Source organism: Coregonus lavaretus (assembly GCF_964263955.1).
Source record: "Coregonus lavaretus genome assembly, chromosome: 1".
Taxonomy (NCBI): domain Eukaryota; kingdom Metazoa; phylum Chordata; class Actinopteri; order Salmoniformes; family Salmonidae; genus Coregonus; species Coregonus lavaretus.
Genome location: NC_139988.1, coordinates 34,467,223 through 34,487,615, shown reverse-complemented (window position 1 = coordinate 34,487,615; position 20,393 = coordinate 34,467,223). Strand labels below are relative to the sequence as shown.

Sequence of the window (20,393 nt, the reverse complement as noted above, 5' to 3'; positions counted from 1 at the left end):
TTCTGTATTGGAGACACAAAAAGGGGGCAAAATCATTATTTTCAATGCTTTTTAAAGGCCTTAGAGATTTACAAAGAAGGTTTCAGGGTAGGGATGCAGAGGGAGGGAAGGGGAATTGAGTAAGGAGAATTGAGTTGCTTCAGTGTAGGGGTGTAAGAGATTATAGGCGTTTAGAGTGCGTATTTCACTCACCCCATGAGCGGCCTGCACTGTGCGTAAAAGGTTCAGTCCTTTCCACACGTAGATATCCCCATTCAAAGCCCCAGAGTATGTGACATCATCTTTAGCCGATGCCACACACAAAATGGTCTGTAGATCGCCCGTCTTCCCGAATATCCCCCGTTTGGGCGTCAACGCATTGCCACAGAGAGCCCAGAACTAGAGACATGGAGAAGGGGAAGCGAGTGAAAGATGGAGAAGGAGAGATGAGACAGGAAATGAGAGAGAAGTACAAGTAGGCATAGGTAGGGGAAGGAAAGGCGAAGCAAGATAATTAGAGAGGTGAAGAGAAAGGTGGATAAAACAGGCAATGGGAGGAGAGGTAGAGAGAGGAAAGAAAAAATAACATAAGGTGGATAATGACAGGAAAGGATAGAGGGAAGAGAGAGAGAACATGAGCTCAGAGATCAGCTGCTGTCACAGTGCGTTTGGAGAACCGTTGCTCTAAATCACGACTGTTCATTTGCCAGCCTGATCACCTCAGGGTAGATAGCATGGGGCTTATTTCTAATAAAGCTCACAGCGGTCAGTTAAGAAGATTCCATGTCCATGAAAGTAGTTTTATGGCCAAAGGGCACAATAGGCTCAATGATGTATGTCTCACACCATAACTTGATATATATAAATATATTTACACATATATATATATATATATAAACAAAACAACAAGAAAAACGATTCTCCATTGCTACTGTTTGTGAGGCATACACTACCAGTCAAAAGTTTGGACACACCTACTCATTTAATGGTTTTTCTGTATTTTTACTATTTTTTACATTGTAGAATAATAGTGAAGATATCAAAACTATAAAATAACACATATGAAATCATGTAGTAATCAAAATATATTTTATCTTTGAGATTCTTCAAATAGCCAGCCTTTGCCTTGATGACAGCTTTGCACACTCTTGGCATTCTCTCAACCAGCTTCATGAGGTAGTCACCTGGAATGCATTTCAATTAACAGGTGTGCCTTGTTAAAAGTTAATTTGTGGAATTTCTTTCCTTCTTAATGCGTTTGAGCCAATCAGTTGTGTTGTGACAAGGTAGGGTTGGTATACAGAAGATAGCCCTATTTGGTAAAAGACCAAGTCCATATTATGGCAAGAACAGCTCAAATAAGCAAAGAGAAAAGACAGTCCATCATTACTTTAAGACATGAAGGTCAGTCAATACGGATAATTTCAAGGACTTTGAAAGTTTCTTCAAGTGCAGTCGCAAAAACCATCAAGGGCTATGATGAAACTGGCTCTCATGAGGACCGCCACAGGAATGGAAGACCCAGAGTTACCTCTGCTGCAGAGGATAAGTTCATTAGAGTTACCAGCCTCAGAAATTGCAGCCCAAATAAATGCTTCACAGAGTTCAAGTAACAGACACATCTCAACATCAACTGTTAAGAGGAGACTGTGTGAATCAGGCCTTCATGGTCGAATTGCTGCAAAGAAACCACTACTAAAGGACACCAATAAGAAGAAGAGACTTGCTTGGGCCAAGAAACACGAGCAATGGACATTAGACCGGTGGAAATTTGTCCTTTGGTCTGGAGTCCAAATTTGAGATTTTTGGTTCCAACTGCCGTGTCTTTGTGAGACGCGGTGTGGGTGAACGGATGATCTCTGCATGTGTATTTCCCACCGTAAAGCATGGAGGCGGAGGTGTGATGGTGTGGGGGTGCTTTGATGGTGACACTGTCAGTGATTTATTTAGAATTGAAGGCACACTTAACCAGCATGGCTACCACAGAATTCTGCAGCGATATGCCATCCCATTTGGTTTGGGCTTAGTGGGACTATCATTTGTTTTTCAACAGGACAATGACCCAACACACCTCCAGGCTGTGTAAGGGCTATTTTACCAAGAAGGAGAGTGACGGAGTGCTGCATCAGATGACCTGGCCGGCACAATTCCCCGACCTCAACCCAAATGAGATGGTTTGGGATGAGTCGGACGGTAGAGTGAAGGAAAAGCAGCCAACAAGTGCTCAGCATATGTGGGAACTCCTTCAAGACTGTTGGAAAAGCATTCCAGGTGAAGCTGGTTGAGAGAATGCCAAGAGTGTGCAAAGCTGTCATCAAGGCAAAGGGTGGCTATTTGAAGAATCTCAAATATAAAATATATTTTGATTTGTTTAACACTTTTTTGGTTACTACATGATTCCATATGTGTTATTTAATTTTTTTGATGTGTTCACTATTATTCTACAATGTAGAAAATAGTAAAAATAAAGAAAAACCCTTGAATGAGTAGGTGTGTCCAAACTTTTGACTGGTACTGAATGTATTTACATATTTATTGTAAACTGAGGGCTCTTCTGTAAGTTCAGTGTTGTGTGTGTGTGTGTATAGTAGGACACAGCCCTTCCGGAGGGGAATGACAGAACAGATTACTGCTTTTGACTGAATAGAAACTGGCGTCCTCCAACTGCTCTTCACGCGTACCAATTGAAAACAATATGCCCCAGTCCCCCTAACACCACTTTCTCATTCTACTGCTAGAATATCTGATAGCGCCAATTTACTCCTCCACTGACAACATGTCAAACTGTTTATGAGGTTGTTCCAAAAGCAGCTTTTAACAACAACCGTATAAACGTATTACATGTTAAATAACTTGAAAATAGACTGATGCCGGCTGCACTGGGTCAGGGTAACCCATCTCAACATTGATAGCTCCCCATATGTTATTTTTGAACTTGGCTCAAGTGTTATGTATGAACTGACTGGACAGCACGGAGCATACTGTGTTGTTATTGTGAAGCTCACCTTTATGTGCTTTACCCCACAGCTCACCAGCCGGTTCTGCTGAAAGGGATCCCAGGATATATCGAAGATCTGAAAGACAGCCAAGCCATTAACACACATACATTTCCTCTCATTCACACAGAAAGTCATGCCACACACACACTGTGTACTCACATACACACTCTACAACTGAATCAATACACAACACACACATACACAAATGCCAACATGCACACAGCACACACAAAAGCCTACCCTGTCTGAATGTCCTGTCGCAGTGGCCAGTATCTTTCCTTTCTTCCAGTCCCAAACACACACTGTATTTTTGGCATCCAGCCCCACAGAAGCCAGCCGCTGAAAATGACAAAAAGGGGAAACTATTCATTCATCTGCAAAGAAAGGAGGGAGACTGTTTCTATTCAATGTAGGAAGATGAATACATATTCATTCATGTACTGTAAATGGAGGAAAATAGTCATATTTTCATAATCAATTAATTTCTATGACAGGAGACATAGAGTTGTTCTATGTGACAGCTATAGAGATGTTATAGAGAGTGCACAGGCAGTGCAGACATGTGCAGATAATACAGTAAGCACTATTGAAAACGCCTTCTGTATTTTATCACACTCGCTGTAGAGAGGAAAGGAATGCAAATTGTTTCCAATTAGTCTGGCGGCAATTACCATTCAGCGAGTTAATTGTTAATTACCCATTTTATGACTCAGACAAAGGAGCAAGGCATTTAGGAACATTTGGACAACCGTCTCCGTGCAATATTTTTAGGGTGAATATTGGGATGACAAAGAAACAGATAGAAAATAAATTAGACCTAAACGTCAGGGATATTTATGATTTGATGCTCCAATATAAAGTAAGTACGGCCATTCTACTGAGTACAAAAGAGAGGAGATGAATGCCAAATGTAATTTGACCTAATGTGCTGATAACTTTACAATGAAATGGTAATGTGTGTTTCCATTAATCAATACATTTCAGTGATAGAGAATACATTCTCTTTTCTTCAGGAAAACATGTTTTGTCATATTTGTGGTTTGCCACAACCATTCATCCACAAATCCATTTAAATCCCAACCAAACAAGACATCCATCTGTGTTATATGACATCACCCAGAATTGTTTACTCGCTCTGCACACAGGAGTTTCCAAGAAAACAGCCATCTAATGCATTTCAGAATGGAGCTAATAAAATGATAAGGCCTAAATGTCTTTATGATTGACTATGGGTTTGAGGTAAACCTTGTTTGCTGCCCCTCCCTGGTTGGTCTCCATTACAGTGTAGCAGTAATGTAGACTGGTTGCCAGGGGCAGGAGGTGATACAACATGTTGCCCTACTTCCCTTCCTCCCTTTTCTCTTCATCTAGACACACGGTAGCATTAGCCCTGGCTCTCCTCACCCACCCTTCCTCTCTCTCCCCCTCCCTCTCCTCCCAGACACATTCTTCACCCGCCGCAGCCTCCTCTGACGTGACATTGCATTTGTCAACTCCAAAACCACAATGAAGGCAACAACAACAGCCAGCCCTCCCTCCCTCCCTCCCTCCCTCCCTCCCTTCCTTCCTTCCTTCCTTCCTTCCTTCCTTCCTTCCTTCCTTCCTTCCTTCCTTCCTTCCTTCCTTCCTTCCTTCCTCTCCCTCTTCCCTAGGTGTAGCCTACTGGTCTTGTATGGGGGACATCAACAGGCTGCTGCTGCTGTAGGAGACTCTCATGGAGCCCCATACATCAAGCTAAAGGTCATAGGAGAATGGTGCTGTCCCAGCATTCCCCCCAGTAAACATGGGCTAACATGATTAATGGCAGAGCCGTACATCATCCCCAGCCTGCACAGTTACCCAGCAGGCTTCGCTTCTCAGCAACCCACCACCACAATCCCATTCCCATTGCTATAGGCTATGTGAGATATAAGGCACATTTACAGTATTATGTACATTTACATGTGATATAATTGGGAGAAATCTATGAATGCTTCAATCTCACAAATTATGGAGCATTCACATTGCTGTGTGTCAAAGTATTGTTATTTTTCAGTCAAACAGGTTTGCCTTGGTAACAGGGTGATAGCACAGGAACCCATCCACTCAGAGAAAAGGTGGATGAGAGGTGTGCATGCATGCCTGTATGCGTGAGGTGAAGTGTGTGTGTGTGAGAAGTGGTGCGTGCTTGGCTGTGTGTGTGTGTGTGTGTGTGTGTGTGTGTGTGTGTGTGTGTGTGTGTATGTCTGCTTGCGTGTGGGCTTGTGGGCATGAGGTGGTGTGTGTGCGGGAGTGTGTGTGTTTCACCTGTCCATCTGCGCTGAAGGCCAGGCAGGCCACCCCATGGGAGTGTCCGTCCTTGAGGATAGAGATGGTCTGTACACTGAAGGTGTCCCACACACAGATGTAGGGCTCCTTCCCCACCTGACCTGTTGCCACCAGTGACCTCTCAGGATGAAGGGCAAGGCTGGAGAAACAGGAGAGGAGACATAACAGGTAATACCCACGCAATACTGTTGAAAGAAACTGATAAAATGTGGATTAAATATATATACATGTATATTCTGTTGCTCTTTCTGTCATGAGCCTCTCACTCCACCGGGTTACCACCTTATTTTCTTCCACTCTGCTCACCACTCTCTCTACTCAGCCTAACTAGCTCCACCTGTCCCTGCTCTGCTCTGCTCTAATTACTCTGCCAGCTGCGCTGCATTACCCACTACCTCTCCCAGTATTTAAGGCCCTGTCTTTCAGCTCTCCGGTGTCAGATCGTCTGCAAAGCTCACACCCGGAACCTGTTTGCTCGCGCTTCTGGCTCACCCTGGTTTTGTGACCCCGGACCTGCCTGATTTTTGGATACTCGTCTGCCCCAGGAGATCCAGACCTGCTTCTGCCATTACGACTCCTGACTACTCTTCTATCCCGGTAACTCTGACCAGCCTTCTGCCTTGCTACTACGTATTTTGGATTTCCCTTGAACTGTACTGCTGCCTTGTTTCATTCCGCCCTGTTGTGTCTGTGTCTCCCCCCCCCCAGGACTTCTGGACCACCCACCACCGGCTTCATAGGACGCATCGCTGCCACTGGGGGGGGCACAGACCCAGCACATTGGACGGGATCCCTGTTACCCCTGGAGCCTTCATTCACTCCCTACTTCCCTTTTCCCTTAAGTTTAATAAACTTTCTGGTGTGACGCAATTGTGGTCCTCTGGTCGTCTGTCTGAACCGTGACAGTACGATCTGACCATTATGGACTCAGCGCACACTTTCCCCGACATGGAAACCGATGAGCATGAGCAGCAGTTCCAGCAGCAGCAACAACAACTCGCCATGATCATTCAACTCCTCACCAACCTGACCCCAGCCAGTCTGCCCACCAGCCCTGCCCCCGAGTTACCTGCCCCGGTCATTGCAGCCGCTGCTCCGGAACCCAAGATTGGAAACCCCGAGCGGTTCAACGGCGATTCAACCCAGGTCCGGCCATTCCTGACTAGCTGCCGACTTCAGTTCTCCTTGCAGCCAAGGACCTTCGCCACGGAGGGGGCTAAAGTTGGGTATGCCATCACTCACCTGACGGGCCGAGCTCGACTCTGGGGAACAGCAGAGTTCGAACGTCAAACCCCCGCATGTGCAACCTTCGACCTGTTTGCTGAGGAGATGCTGAAGGTGTTTGACCTGGATTCACCAACCGCAGAGGCGTCTCGTGAACTGTTCAGTATTCGACAAGGCAGACGTACAGTCGCAGACCATTCCATCGACTTCCGAACCCTGGCTAGACGAAGTTCTTGGAACACACCATCGTTGGTGGACGCGTTCTTCCATAGTTTGGCTGACTATATCAAGGACGAGTTGGTCTCCCATGAACTGCCTTCCACTCTTGATGAAGCCATCGCACTAACTGTCAGGATCGACAGAAGGATACAGACCCGTCGTCGTGAGAGGGGGCGCCAAGGTCCACCTACTACCGGCATTCGGAGAGATCCGACTGGGCTCCTGTCATCTACTGCCACTCACCCAGGTCAGCTTGATCAGTCTGAGCCTATGGAGATTGGGCGAGCCTCTCTCACTCCTGCAGAGCGCCAGCGACGCTTCACCTCAAACCTCTGCCTCTATTGTGGAGGTGATGGACATCGTGTGGTAACCTGCCCTTTAAAGGGCCGAAGCTCACCGGGCATAGGGGGAGTCCGGTTGAGTTCAATGACCATCCAGTCCTCCGACCGCAAACCCCTGCTGCAAGTTCACCTCCGCCTCTCTGACTCAACTCACACCCTGGCTGCTCTGGTGGATTCTGGCGCCGAAGCCAACATAATGGACATCAAGCTGGCACGCCAACTGGGACTGGAGAACCTCCGTTTGACACCTCCTATTCCTGCCCGGGCACTGGACGGACACTTACTCGGATCGGTCACTCATGTCACGGCCCCGGTCTCGATGGGTCTGTCCGGAAACCATCAAGAAACTATCCAGTTTCACCTGCTCCCCTCTCCAGGCCAACCCCTCATCCTGGGTTACCCATGGCTCCGCCGGCACAACCCTCAGCTCGACTGGGTGACCGGGGTGATCAGGGAGTGGGGAGAGGACTGCCACCGAACCTGCCTGCTTGCTGCCGCACTACCCCCTCGGCCAGTACCTACTAACTCCGCTCCTGACCTCTCCAATGTCCCAGAATGCTACCATGGTCTCAGAGAGGTGTTTAACAAAGCAAGAGCCACATCTCTGCCCCCTCACCGACCGTACGACTGTGCCATCGACCTCCTCCCTGGAACAGCCCCTCCAAAGGGTCGTCTTTATTCGTTGTCTGCTCCTGAAAGAAAGTCCATGGAGGACTACATCAATGGCTCTCTGTCCGCAGGATTAATCCGTTCATCTTCATCTCCTGCTGGTGCTGGCTTCTTCTTTGTGGGGAAGAAGGACGGATCTCTTCGCCCCTGCATCGACTACAGGGGACTCAACGACATCACAGTAAAAAACTGTTACCCTCTGCCTCTGCTCACCTCTGCTTTTGAGTTGCTCCAGGGAGCCACTGTTTTTACCAAGTTGGATCTCAGAAACGCTTACCACCTAGTGCGGATCCGGGAGGGAGATGAATGGAAAACCGCATTCAATACACCAACAGGCCACTACGAGTATCTGGTTATGCCTTTTGGCCTCACCAATGCTCCTGCTGTGTTCCAGGCTCTAGTGAATGATGTACTGCGGGACATGTTAAACAAGTTTGTCTTCGTTTACCTGGATGACATCTTAATCTACTCCAGAAACCTGTCTGAACACACCCGCCATGTCCAGCAAGTCCTTCATCGTCTTCTGGAGAATTCCCTCTACGCCAAGGCAGAGAAATGTGAGTTTCACGTCAAGACAGTGGCCTTCCTGGGGTACATAGTGGCAGAGGGAAGTATCCAAATGGATCCTGCCAAAGTATCAGCAGTCACTTCATGGCCAGTTCCGGAGAACAGAAAGAAGCTGCAACAGTTTCTGGGGTTTGCTAACTTCTATAGAAAGTTTATCCGGAACTACAGTACCGTTGCTGCCCCTCTCACTGCTCTAACCAGCACCAAGCAACCCTTCACCTGGACCCCAGCAGCCGACAAAGCCTTCAGTACCCTCAAGGTGAGGTTCACCTCCGCTCCCATCCTCCAGATGCCTGATGTGGACCGGCAATTCATTGTGGAGGTGGACGCCTCGGATGTGGGAGTTGGTGCTGTGATTTCTCAGTGGGCTGCGGAGGATAGGAAGCTCCATCCCTGTGCCTTTTTCTCACGTCGGTTGTCCCCCTCTGAGTGCAATTACGACATAGGGAACCGTGAGCTGCTGGCTGTGAAGCTTGCCTTGGAGGAGTGGCGTCACTGGCTGGAGGGGTCCACCATTCCATTTCTCGTTTGGACCGATCATAAGAACTTGGAGTACATCCGCACGGCCAAACGGTTGAACTCCAGGCAGTCCCGCTGGGCCCTGTTCTTCACCAGGTTTAATTTCACTCTGTCATACCGGCCTGGATCACGCAACACCAAGCCAGACGCCCTCTCCCGTCAATTCCAGAAGGATGACACCCCCTCCAAGGATCCTGTGTCGATTCTGCCAAGTCCCTGCATCGTTGCAGCTCTGACCTGGGCTGTTGAGGAACAGGTGCTGGAGGCTCTCCGTAACCAGCCAGGTCCCAGCACTTGCCCAGCTGACCGCCTTTTTGTCCCCGAAGACCTGAGGTCCCAGGTCGTTCAGTGGGGACATGACTCCCGCCTAGCTTGTCACCCTGGCTCCACCCGCACTTACAACCTGCTCGCCCAGAGGTTCTGGTGGCCCTCTCTGAGGAAGGATGTACGGGAATTCGTCCAAGCCTGCCCCATCTGCAACCAACACAAGTCGTCCTGCCAGCCCCCAGCCGGATTGCTGCAGCCCCTGCCTGTGCCCAGACGTCCCTGGTCTCACATCGCCCTTGACTTTGTCACGGGGCTGCCCCCTTCAAGTGGCATGACCGTCATTCTCACCATAGTTGACCGTTTCAGCAAGATGGCACACTTCATTCCCCTTCCCAAGCTCCCAACCGCCAAGGAGACCGCCCAGGTGGTCCTGGAACACGTCTTCCGGATCCACGGACTGCCAAAGGATGTAGTTTCTGACCGTGGTCCACAATTCTCCTCCGCTTTTTGGAAGGAGTTCTGTCACCTGCTGGGAGCCACAGTCAGTCTGACTTCCGGATTCCATCCCCAATCCAATGGGCAGTCAGAGCGGGCTAATCAGGAGCTCGAGAAGGCACTGCGATGCATGACTTCACGCAACCCCCACTCCTGGTCGCAGCAATTGACATGGGTGGAGTACGCACACAATTCTCTGACCTGCTCTGCCATCGGTATGTCCCCTTTCCAATGTGTTTATGGATACCAGCCTCCTCTATTTGCCAGCCAGGAAGAGGAGGTTACTTGCCCATCTGCACTTGCTTTTGCCCGTCGATGTCGCCGCACCTGGTCACAAGCCCGAGCCACACTCCTCAGATCCGTTGCCAGCTACACTACCGGGGCCAACCGTCGGAGAATTCCTGCTCCCACCTACCATGTTGGTCAAAGGGTGTGGTTGTCATCGAAGAACCTGCCACTCAGGGTGGAGTCGCAGAAGCTGGCACCTCGGTTCATTGGCCCATTCCCTATCATAAGAGTGATTAGCCCAACTGCTGTCCGGCTCCAACTGCCTAATTCCCTGAGGGTGCACCCCACTTTCCATGTGTCTAAGATTAAGCCCATCCATGAGAGTCCGCTGGTCCCTGCTGCGCCTTGTCCTCCTCCTCCACGGCTCGTCGATGGTGGTCTGGTTTACACCGTCCGCCGCCTGCTTCGGTCCAGACGGAGGGGTAGGGGTCTCCAGTACCTCATTGACTGGGAGGGCTATGGACCTGAGGAAAGGACCTGGGTGCCAGCTAGTCGGATTGTGGATAGGACTCTCATCACCGCTTTCCACCAACAGCATCCTGATCAACCTGCAATCCGTAGGGGCCGCCCCAGAGGGGTCCCTAACCGTCCTGCCCGCTCGGCTTCCTGTCCTGTGCCTGATCCTGTCTCGGGACCTGTCCCATCTCCCGACCACGGCCCTCCGGCTTCCTCCGAGGATGAGGACGTTCACTCGGACCGTTCGGAGGAGTTCTAGCCCTCCTCCGGCTCCCCTCCTCCCGCCCGGCGTGGTGTTGCTCTTGGGACTTCTGGGGCCGTCCCTTGGGGGGGGGGTTCTGTCATGAGCCTCTCACTCCACCGGGTTACCACCTTATTTTCTTCCACTCTGCTCACCACTCTCTCTACTCAGCCTAACTAGCTCCACCTGTCCCTGCTCTGCTCTGCTCTAATTACTCTGCCAGCTGCGCTGCATTACCCACTACCTCTCCCAGTATTTAAGGCCCTGTCTTTCAGCTCTCCGGTGTCAGATCGTCTGCAAAGCTCACACCCGGAACCTGTTTGCTCGCGCTTCTGGCTCACCCTGGTTTTGTGACCCCGGACCTGCCTGATTTTTGGATACTCGTCTGCCCCAGGAGATCCAGACCTGCTTCTGCCATTACGACTCCTGACTACTCTTCTATCCCGGTAACTCTGACCAGCCTTCTGCCTTGCTACTACGTATTTTGGATTTCCCTTGAACTGTACTGCTGCCTTGTTTCATTCCGCCCTGTTGTGTCTGTGTCTCCCCCCCCCCAGGACTTCTGGACCACCCACCACCGGCTTCATAGGACGCATCGCTGCCACTGGGGGGGGCACAGACCCAGCACATTGGACGGGATCCCTGTTACCCCTGGAGCCTTCATTCACTCCCTACTTCCCTTTTCCCTTAAGTTTAATAAACTTTCTGGTGTGACGCAATTGTGGTCCTCTGGTCGTCTGTCTGAACCGTGACACTTTCTGGTTAAGCCATGTGCTTGACTCATTGTTGACATTAATAATCATGTCAGTATACACAGTGTTTGTTACTTTGTCATTAACCATTTTCAGCCTTATGTGTACAATCTGAAACTCATAGGTTATAGACGCCACAGTGGGTAATTGTTCGCTCCAGGTGCCAACCTGCCTCCCTTGTTCCCCCTCTCCTCCTCGTTATCTCTCTATCTCCCCTCTCTACTCTCCCCCTTTCTCTCTCTGCCACCCCTTTCTCTTTATCTCTTTATCTCTCTTCCTCTCTCTAGGGAGGGAAGAGTCCTGCTGAAGAGTACCCACAGGTCATTGTGCTCCTTTATGAAAGGTGCCTCGGTGTCCTATAAATACATGAGGTTAATGGCATCATTACTGGGGCCTGCCCGAGTGGCAGACATTAGTGTGTTAGTAGCATCAGCCCCACAGGGTCAGGGATCATTACACCACCAATGGACTGGGGAGAAGACCGTGCTCAGTACCGCTCAACACGGTGAGTCCTCTGTGACCTTGACCATACACACTGTACAGAGGACAAGTGGTAGCCTTACAAACCGAGCCTTGGCATTGAAATGGTCCAATAGTAAAAATGGGTGTAAAATTACAATTTCTATCAGGAGAAATAGCCTGACACTACAAACACTGCACAGCACATTGGCATGTCTTTCTTTCTCTTTCCCTTGCTTTCTCAGTCTGTGAATATCTTTCTCTCTCTCTGTGCTCAGTCTGACTGTCTCAGAATCTTTCATCTCAAAGCCTCTTTCTGCATGAATCGCATGGCTGTAAATCTGGGCTTGGAGCTCTGCCTGGAGCTGAGGCTCGGCAGAGGAGTGAGAGAGGAAGTACTGAGGAAGGGAGAAGAGAGAGATAAAGGCTGTGAGAAAAGGAATGGCGGGAGGGGGAGAAATGGAGAAACCCTCAAGCAATTTGAGTGAGAGAGAGAAAGACAGAATGAGAGAGAGAGAGCTCAGCTCTACTCAGCTGACTGTCGGGAGGTTTCCCACGCAGTATGGAAGCATGCATTCCCAGGCAGTCTACATCCCAGCTGGCCCTAATGTAGCACATGGGGATGAGCAGAAGTGCAGAGCTAGCTAAATAATAATAATATGCCATTTAGCAGACGCTTTTATCCAAAGCGACTTACAGTCATGTGTGCATACATTTTTACGTATGGGTGGTCCCAGGGATCAAACCCACTACCCTGGCGTTACAAGCGTCATGCTCTACAAATTGAGCTACAGAGGACCACAGCTGATGGAGATGGAGAGACTATGACATGAGGGCAGATTTGCTGGCTCATGGGTTTCAATGGGCTGTTGGGTTGCCAGGGCCAGGAGCAGGAGCAGAGGGACTGCACATGAGGACAGGCATCAGAAGATGCTCCATTCATGCAGTGTGTGATGGCAGCCCAGCCAGCCTGAGAGGAACTCACTGTCCTGTGACTGTACTGGGCTGTCACTGATGGATGAACCTGCTGATTTATTGACAGCAACAATCATAATGAATGTGTTTGGATTATTTAATGTTATGCATACAGTCCTGTGTGGTTTTCTATACATTATGTGATAAGTATGTACACTATGCCTTTACATAAAAAACATGAGCCAGAAAGAAAAATACGTATTTTAAAGAGAAACCACCTTGTCTTTTTTTCACTCCATAAAATAACAGATGTAAAATCAGTATGCATACAAATTAGATAATTGATGAGATAATTTATTGTACTAATGCATTATTTCTAGACAAAATGCTAGTGAAGGACACAGAGTCAGTCCCAGTGGGACCGGACTGCAGTAACGGACTCCCGTCACACAACCAAACAGTAATGTGACACTCCTCTCCTCTGCAGACTGGCACAGGGAAATCCCCAGAGGAAGGAAATCAGAGCCAGCCATCACTGCTGCCACCTGGGAAAATCTGCTCTCCTGATGCCCTACCTACCTCAACAGACTGCTGCTGTCTATACAGAATCGGTACTATAGGACGAAGGACACTGTCCATAAATCACTCTCTCAATAAATGTTCTTCTGACATATTTACTCTGAATAACGCTTCTGAATAAGTTCAAGCTATTTACTCAATATCAGATATGTGCCTTCAGAAAGTATTCATACCACTTGACTTTTTCCACATTTTGTTGAGATTTTAGGTCACTGACCTACACACAACACCCCATAATGTTAAAGTGGAATTATGTTTTTGAAATGTGTACTAATTAATACAAAATGAAAAGCCGAAATGTCTTGAGTCAATAAGAATTCAGGGAGGTTTTCCAATGCCTTGCAAAGGGCACCTATTGATAGATGGTTAAAATAAAAAAGCAAACATTGAATATCCCTTTGAGCATGATGAAGTTATTCATTACACTTTGGATGGCTGTCACACCAGCCTTCGCTTTAGCTCCCCCTCCTGTCCAGCTCTACACTTGTGACAATGGCGTATCAATACACCCAGTCACTACAAAGATACAAGCGTCCTTCCTAACTAAGTTGCCGGAGAGGAAGGAAATCAGGGAATTCAACATGAGGCCAATGGTGACGTTAAAACAGTTACAGAGTTTAATGGCTACAATAGGAGAAAAATTACGATGGATCAACAACATTGTAGTTACTCCACAATACTAACCTAATTGACAGAGTGAAAACATCCGTCCTGTTTGCAACAAGGCAATAAAGTGATATATAAAAATAAAAACAATTTTTGTCCTGAATAAAAAGTGTTATGTTTGGGGCAAATCCAATACAACACATTACTGAGTACCACTCTTCATATTTTCAAGCATAGTGGTGGCTGCATCATGTTATGGGTATGCTTGTAATCATTAAGGACTGGGGAGTTTTTCAGGATAAAAAAGAAACGGAATGGAGCTAAGCACAGGCAAAATTCTAGAGGAAAACATGCTTCAGTCACCTTTCAGCAAGACAATAACTTAAAACACAAGGCCAAATCTACACTGGAGTTGCTTACCAAGAAGACAGTGAATGTCCCTGAGTTGCAGAGTGACTTGAAAATCTATGGCAAGACCTGAAAATGGTTGTCTAGCAATGATCAATAATCAATTTGACAGAGCTTGAATAATTTTTTTATGAATAATGAGCAAATGTTGCACAATTCAGGTTTGGAAAGCTCTTAGAAACGTACCCAGAAAGGGGTGTGAATAGTTACAGTGCATTCAGAAAGTATTCAGACTCCTTGACTTTTTCCACATTTTGTTACGTTACAGTCTTATTATAAAATGTATTAAATTGTTTTTTTCCCCTCACTAATCTACACACAATATCCCATAACGACAAAGCAAAAACAGGTTAAATTTTTTGTGTGCAAATGTATAAAATAAATAATCTGAAATATCACATTTACATAAGTATTCAGACCCTTTACTCAGTACTTTGTTGAAGCACCTTTTGCAGCGATTACAGCCTCGAGTCTTCTTGGGTATGACGCTACAAGCTTGGCACACCTGTATTTGAGGAGTTTTTCCCCATTAATCTGTGCAGATCCTCTCAAGCTCTGTCAGGTTGGATGGGGAGTGTTGCTGCACAGCTATTTTCAGGTCTCTCTAGAGATGTTAGATCGGGTTCAAGTCCGGACTCTGGCTGGGCCACTCAAGGACATTCAGAGACTTGTCCCGAAGCCACTATTGCGTTGTCTTGGCTGTGTGCTTAGGGTCGTTGTCCTGTTAGAATGTGAACCTTCGCCTCCCAGTCTGAGGTCCTGAACGCCCTGGAGCAGATTTTCATCAACGATCTCTCTGTATGTTGCTCCGTTCATCTTTCCCTCGATCCTGACTAGTCTCCCAGTCCCTGCCACTGAAAAACATACCCACAGCATGATGCTGCCACCACCATGCTTCACCATAGGGATGGTGCCAGGTTTCCTCCAGATGTGACACTTGGCATTCAGGCCAAAGAGTTCAATCTTGGTTTCATCAGACCAGAGAATCTTGTTTCTCATGGTCCTTTAGGTGCCCTTTGGCAAACTCCAAGTGGGCTGTCATGTGCCTTTTACTGAGGAGTGGCTTCCGTCTGGCCACTCTAACATAAAGTTGAGTGCTGCAGAGATGACTGTCCTTCTGGAAGGTTCTGCCATCTCCACAGAGGAACTCTGGAGCTCTGTCAGAGTGACCACCGGGTTCTTGGTCACCTCCCTGACCAAGGCCCTTCTCCTTCAATTTCTCAGTGTAGCTCTAGAAAGAGTCTTGGTGGTTCCAAAGTTCTTCCATTTAAAAATCATGGAGGCCATTGTGTTCTTGGGGACCTTCAATGCTGCATACATTTTTTGGTACCTTTCCCCAGATCTGTGCCTCGACACAATCCTGTCTCGGAGTTCTACGGACAATTCCTTCGACCTCATGGCTTGGTTTCTGCGCTGACATGCACTGTCAAGTGTGGGACCTTATATAGACAGGTGTGTGCCTTTTCAAAATCATGTCCAATCAATTTAATTCATCACAGGTGGACTCCAATCAAGTTGTAGAAACATCACAAGGATAATCAATGGAAACAGGATGCATCTGAGCTCAATTTCGAGTCTCATAGCAAAGGGTCTGAATACTTATGTAAATAAGGTATTTTTAATTTTTAATTTTAATTTGTATAAATAAAATAAATAAATAAACTGTTTTCCCTTCGTTATTATGGGGTATTGTGTGTAGCTTGATGAGGAAACCATTTATTTAATCAATGTCACGACTTCGGCCGAGGCTGCCTCCCCTCCTTGTTCGGGCAGGCTTCGGTGTTCGTCGTCACCAGAGTACTAACCACTGCTGCCCCAATCATCATCACACTTGTCTTGTCAATCACACACACCTGGTTCCTATCCCCTAATTAGTCTGTGTATAAGTGTGCCAGGGTAGATTTTCCCCCTGTGCCTATGTATTATTGGATTCCGTTACAGTGTATTGCCAGGGATGTTTGTTTCCCCCGTGCCTGTTTCGTTGATCGCTATTGGAGCGCATGTGTGTGTCAACGAAGGAATAAACTCTGTATTCGGTGATTACCCTCCTGCGCCTGACTCCTTTCACCACACTCAACACAGAATCACCCACCCGCTATGGAGTCAGCGGGAGAAGAGCGCATGCCTGGAGTCGTGGCACGGGTCTAGGAGCATTCCACGATGCTGGCCAGCTTTGGGGAAGCGATGGATCGGGTTCTTCAGGCAGTCCAATGCCTGGAGAGGAGAGGACCCGATCTGTCGAGACCAGCTGGCCAACCGGATCCAGCCATCTACACCCCAGCACACGGAGGGATCCAGATATCCCGACCATGGCCGTTTGTTGGGACGGCGGCGCTGTGCCAGGGATTCCTCCTCCAATTGGAGCTTTACTTTGCAAGCATCAGACTGGCGCCATAGGAGCGGGAGAAGGTGTCCGTCCTCGTTTCCTGCCTCTGTGGGAAAGCCCTGGAGTGGGCCAACGCGGTGTGGAACGAGGGAGGAGCCGCGTTGGAGGACTACAGGGAGTTCGCTCGCCTCTTTTGGGCGGTCTTCGATCACTTGCCCGAGGGTCGAGAGGCGGGTGAGCGGCTGGTCCACCTGAGGCAGGGGAAAAGGACCGTGCAGGACATTGTGTTGGAGTTTCGGACGCTGGCAGCGGGGTCCGGGTGGAACGAGCGGGCCCTGATCGACCATTTCCGGTGCCATCTGCGGGAGGACGTCCGACGGGAGCTAGCCTGCCGGGACACAATATTGTCCTTCGATAAACTGGTGGACATGGCCATTCGTTTGGACAACCTGCTGACAGCCAGAGAACGTCCTGGTAGGGATCTGCCCGTTTCCATCCCGGACGACTCGGATCCCGAGCCAATGGAGCTGGGTGGGGCTGCCGGCCGAGAGAGCGGAGGAGGACAGCGACAGTGCCACTCTGGTGGCACGAAAGGACAGTACACCACACGTCGTAGTCAACGTTCTTCTGGGCCGGGAGGCGGCAGGCAGGGCACTCACGCATCACCCCAGGTATCGAACACCCACACTTGTTCAGAGCCCTCTGTTGTGCACTGTACCCTACCTATCCACTTTCCCGATATCATGGTAGTTCCCCAGTGTAAGGGGCTAGTCGATTCAGGTGCATCTGGGAACTTTATGGACAGGGCATTGGCACGCCGTCAAAGCATTTTATTGTTTCCCCTCTCCATTCCACTCCCCATCAGAGCACTCGATAGTCGACCATTAGGGTCCGGGTTTGTTACGGAAGTCACTATACCGGTCACCATGATCACCCAGGAGACTCATTGTGAGCAGGTAATTTTTTCAATTATTGAATCTCCTGCTTTCCCTGTGGTATTAGGTATCCCTTGGCTAGCACTCCACAACCCCACCTTCTTATGGCTGCAGAGGGCTCTCACGGGGTGGTCGCATGAATGTCAGGGTAGGTGTCTAGATGTTTCCGTTGGTGCAACCACGGTGGAAAGTCCAGACGGTACCTCCACCATGCGCATCCCCCCCCCGAAAACCTAGATCAGGCGCAAGACGCGTGCTACTAAATTACCACCTCATCGGGCGGGGGACCTTTCGGGTAGACGCTGTACCTCCCAGGAGTCATGTGTACCCCCTGTCACAGGCTGAAACGGAGGCTATGGAAACATACGTCTCCGAGTCCCTGGGCCAGGGATACATACGTCCCTCCACTTCACCCGCCTCCTCAAGTTTCTTCATTGTGAAGAAGAAAGACGGCGGTCTGCGCCCGTGCATTGATTATCGATCACTGAACAAGGAGACGATTAGATTTAGTTATCCTCTCCCCCTCATTCCTTCAGTGATCGAGTCAATGCATGGGGCGCGCTTCTTCACAAAGCTAGATCTCAGGAGTGCGTACAACCTGGAGCGTGTTCGGGAGGGGGATGAGTGGAAGACGGCATTCAGCACAACCACGGGGCATTATGAATACCTTGTGATGCCCTACGGTTTGATGAATGCTCCATCCACCTTCCAGTCCTTTGTGAACAAGGTGTTTCGGGACATGCATGGTCGCGGTGTAGTGGTCTACATCGATGGCATCCTGGTGTATTCCGCTACTCGCGCCGAGCATGTGTCCCTGGTTCGCAAAGTGCTGGCCAGACTGTTGGAAAATGACCTTTATGCCAAGGCAGAGAAGTGTATGTTTTCAAGCAGTCCGTCTCCTTCCTTGGATACTGCATTACCACCTCAGGTGGGAGATCGCATTTCAGCCATGCGTAATTGGCTGACTCCAACCACGGTTAAGGAGGTGCAGCGATTCCTTGGCTTTGCCAACTACTACCGAAGGTTTATCCGGGGCTTTGGCAAGGTCGCAGCTCCCATCACATCCCTGTTGAAGGGTGGGCTGTCCCAGCTCCGCTGGTGTGCTGAGGCGGATCTGGCCTTCAGGAGACTGCAGGGTCTGTTCACCTCAGCTCCGGTACTGGCCCACCCCGATCCATCACTACTGTTCGTAGTGGAGGTGGATGCGTCCAAGGTAGGGATAGGCGCTGTCCTGTCACAACGCTCGGGCAAGCCACCCAAGCTCCGCCCCTGTGCCTTCTTCTCGAAGAAGCTCAGCCCGACGGAGCAGAACTACGATGTTGGTGATCGGGAGCTGTTGGCTGTTGTCCGAGCTTTGACCGTGTGGAGGCATTGGCTCGAAGGGGCGAAACACCCTTTCATCGTCTGGACGGACCACCGTAACCTGGAGTACATCCGGGCAGCGAGGAGGCTGAATCCTCGCCAGGCCAGGTGGGCCCTATTCTTCACCCGGTTTGATTTTACACTATCATACATTCCGGGTACGAAGAACGTGAAGGCAGACGCACTGTCCCGGCTGTATGACACAGAGGAGAGGTCCAGAGACAACACCCCCATACTCCCGGCCTCCTACATTGTGTCGCCGGTAGTATGGGCGATGGACGCGGATATAGAGCGGGCATTACGCACAGATCCATCTCCACCGCAGTGTCCAGCAGGGCTGCGGTACGTGCCTGCTCTTATCCATGATCGTCTGATCTTCTGGGCACACACGTTAACCTCCTCTGGTCACCCAGGTATCGGTCGTACAGTGCGCTGCTTGAGCGGAAAGTACTGGTGGCCTACCTTGGCTAAGGACGTGAGGGTGTCCGTCTCCTCCTGCTCGGTGTGCGCCCAGAGTAAGGCACCTAGGCACCTCCCAGCAGGTAAGCTACAACCGTTACCGTTTCCACAACGACCATGGTCTCACAGCATAGATTTTCTGACTGATCTTCCCCTCTCCCAAGGTAACACCACCATCCTGGTCGTTGTGGACCGCTTCTCCAATTCCTGCTGCCTCCTTCCTCTGCTCGGTCTCCCCACGGCCCTGCAGACTGCGGAGGCCCTGTTCACTCACGTCTTCCGGCACTACGGGGTGCCAGAGGATATAGTGTCCGACCGAGGTCCCCAGTTCACATCCAAGGTTTGGAAGGCGTTCATGGAACGTCTGGGGGTCTCGGACAGCCTGACCTCTGGGTTCCACCCCGAGTCAAATGGGCAGGTGGAACGAGTAAATCAGGATGTGGGTAGCTTCCTGCGGTCCTACTGCCAGGGAAGTGGTCGGTGTTCTTGCCATGGGCAGAATATGCCCAGAACTCTCTCCGCCACTCCTCTACTAACCTAACACCATTTCAATGTGTTTTAGGTTACCAACCGGTTCTGGCACCGTGGCACCAGAGCCAGACCGAGGCGCCTGCGGTGGAGGACTGGTTTCGGCACGCGGAGGAGATGTGGGATGCTGCCCACGTTCTCCTCCAGCGTGCCGTGGTTTGTCAGAAGGCCAACGCTGACCGTCACCGCAGTGAGGCCCCGGTCTTCGTACCGGGGGATCGGGTCGGGCTCTCGACCCGGAATCTGCCACTCCGCCTGCCCTGCCGGAAGCTGAGCCCGCGGTTTGTGCCGGAAGCTGAGCCCGCGGTTTGTCACGACTTCGGCCGAGGCTGCCTCCCCTCCTTGTTCGGGCAGGCTTCGGCGTTCGTCGTCACCGGAGTATTAACCACTGCCGCCCCAATCATCATCACACTAGTCTTGTCAATCACACACACCTGGTTCCTATCCCCTAATTAGTCTGTGTATAAGTGTTCCCTCTGCCCCCTTGTCCTTG

At 49.7% G+C, this 20,393-nt stretch overlaps 1 protein-coding gene across 5 annotated transcripts in view; it reads right to left on the bottom strand.

Annotated features, from left to right (window-relative positions):
• The window catches only part of LOC311132200 (echinoderm microtubule-associated protein-like 6), a gene marked incomplete at both ends in the record, with an annotated part of 93,791 nt that overhangs the window by 50,781 nt on the left and 22,617 nt on the right, over positions 1–20,393 (bottom strand). For all 5 annotated transcript variants that reach the window (XM_084165423.1, XM_084165424.1, XM_084165422.1 and 2 more), the window contains 4 exons: positions 193–378; positions 2,985–3,053; positions 3,219–3,317; positions 5,265–5,424. In XM_084165423.1, coding sequence (XP_084021549.1) covers positions 193–378; positions 2,985–3,053; positions 3,219–3,317; positions 5,265–5,424 — 514 coding nt within the window. The remainder of the gene's footprint in view (positions 1–192; positions 379–2,984; positions 3,054–3,218; positions 3,318–5,264; positions 5,425–20,393) is intronic.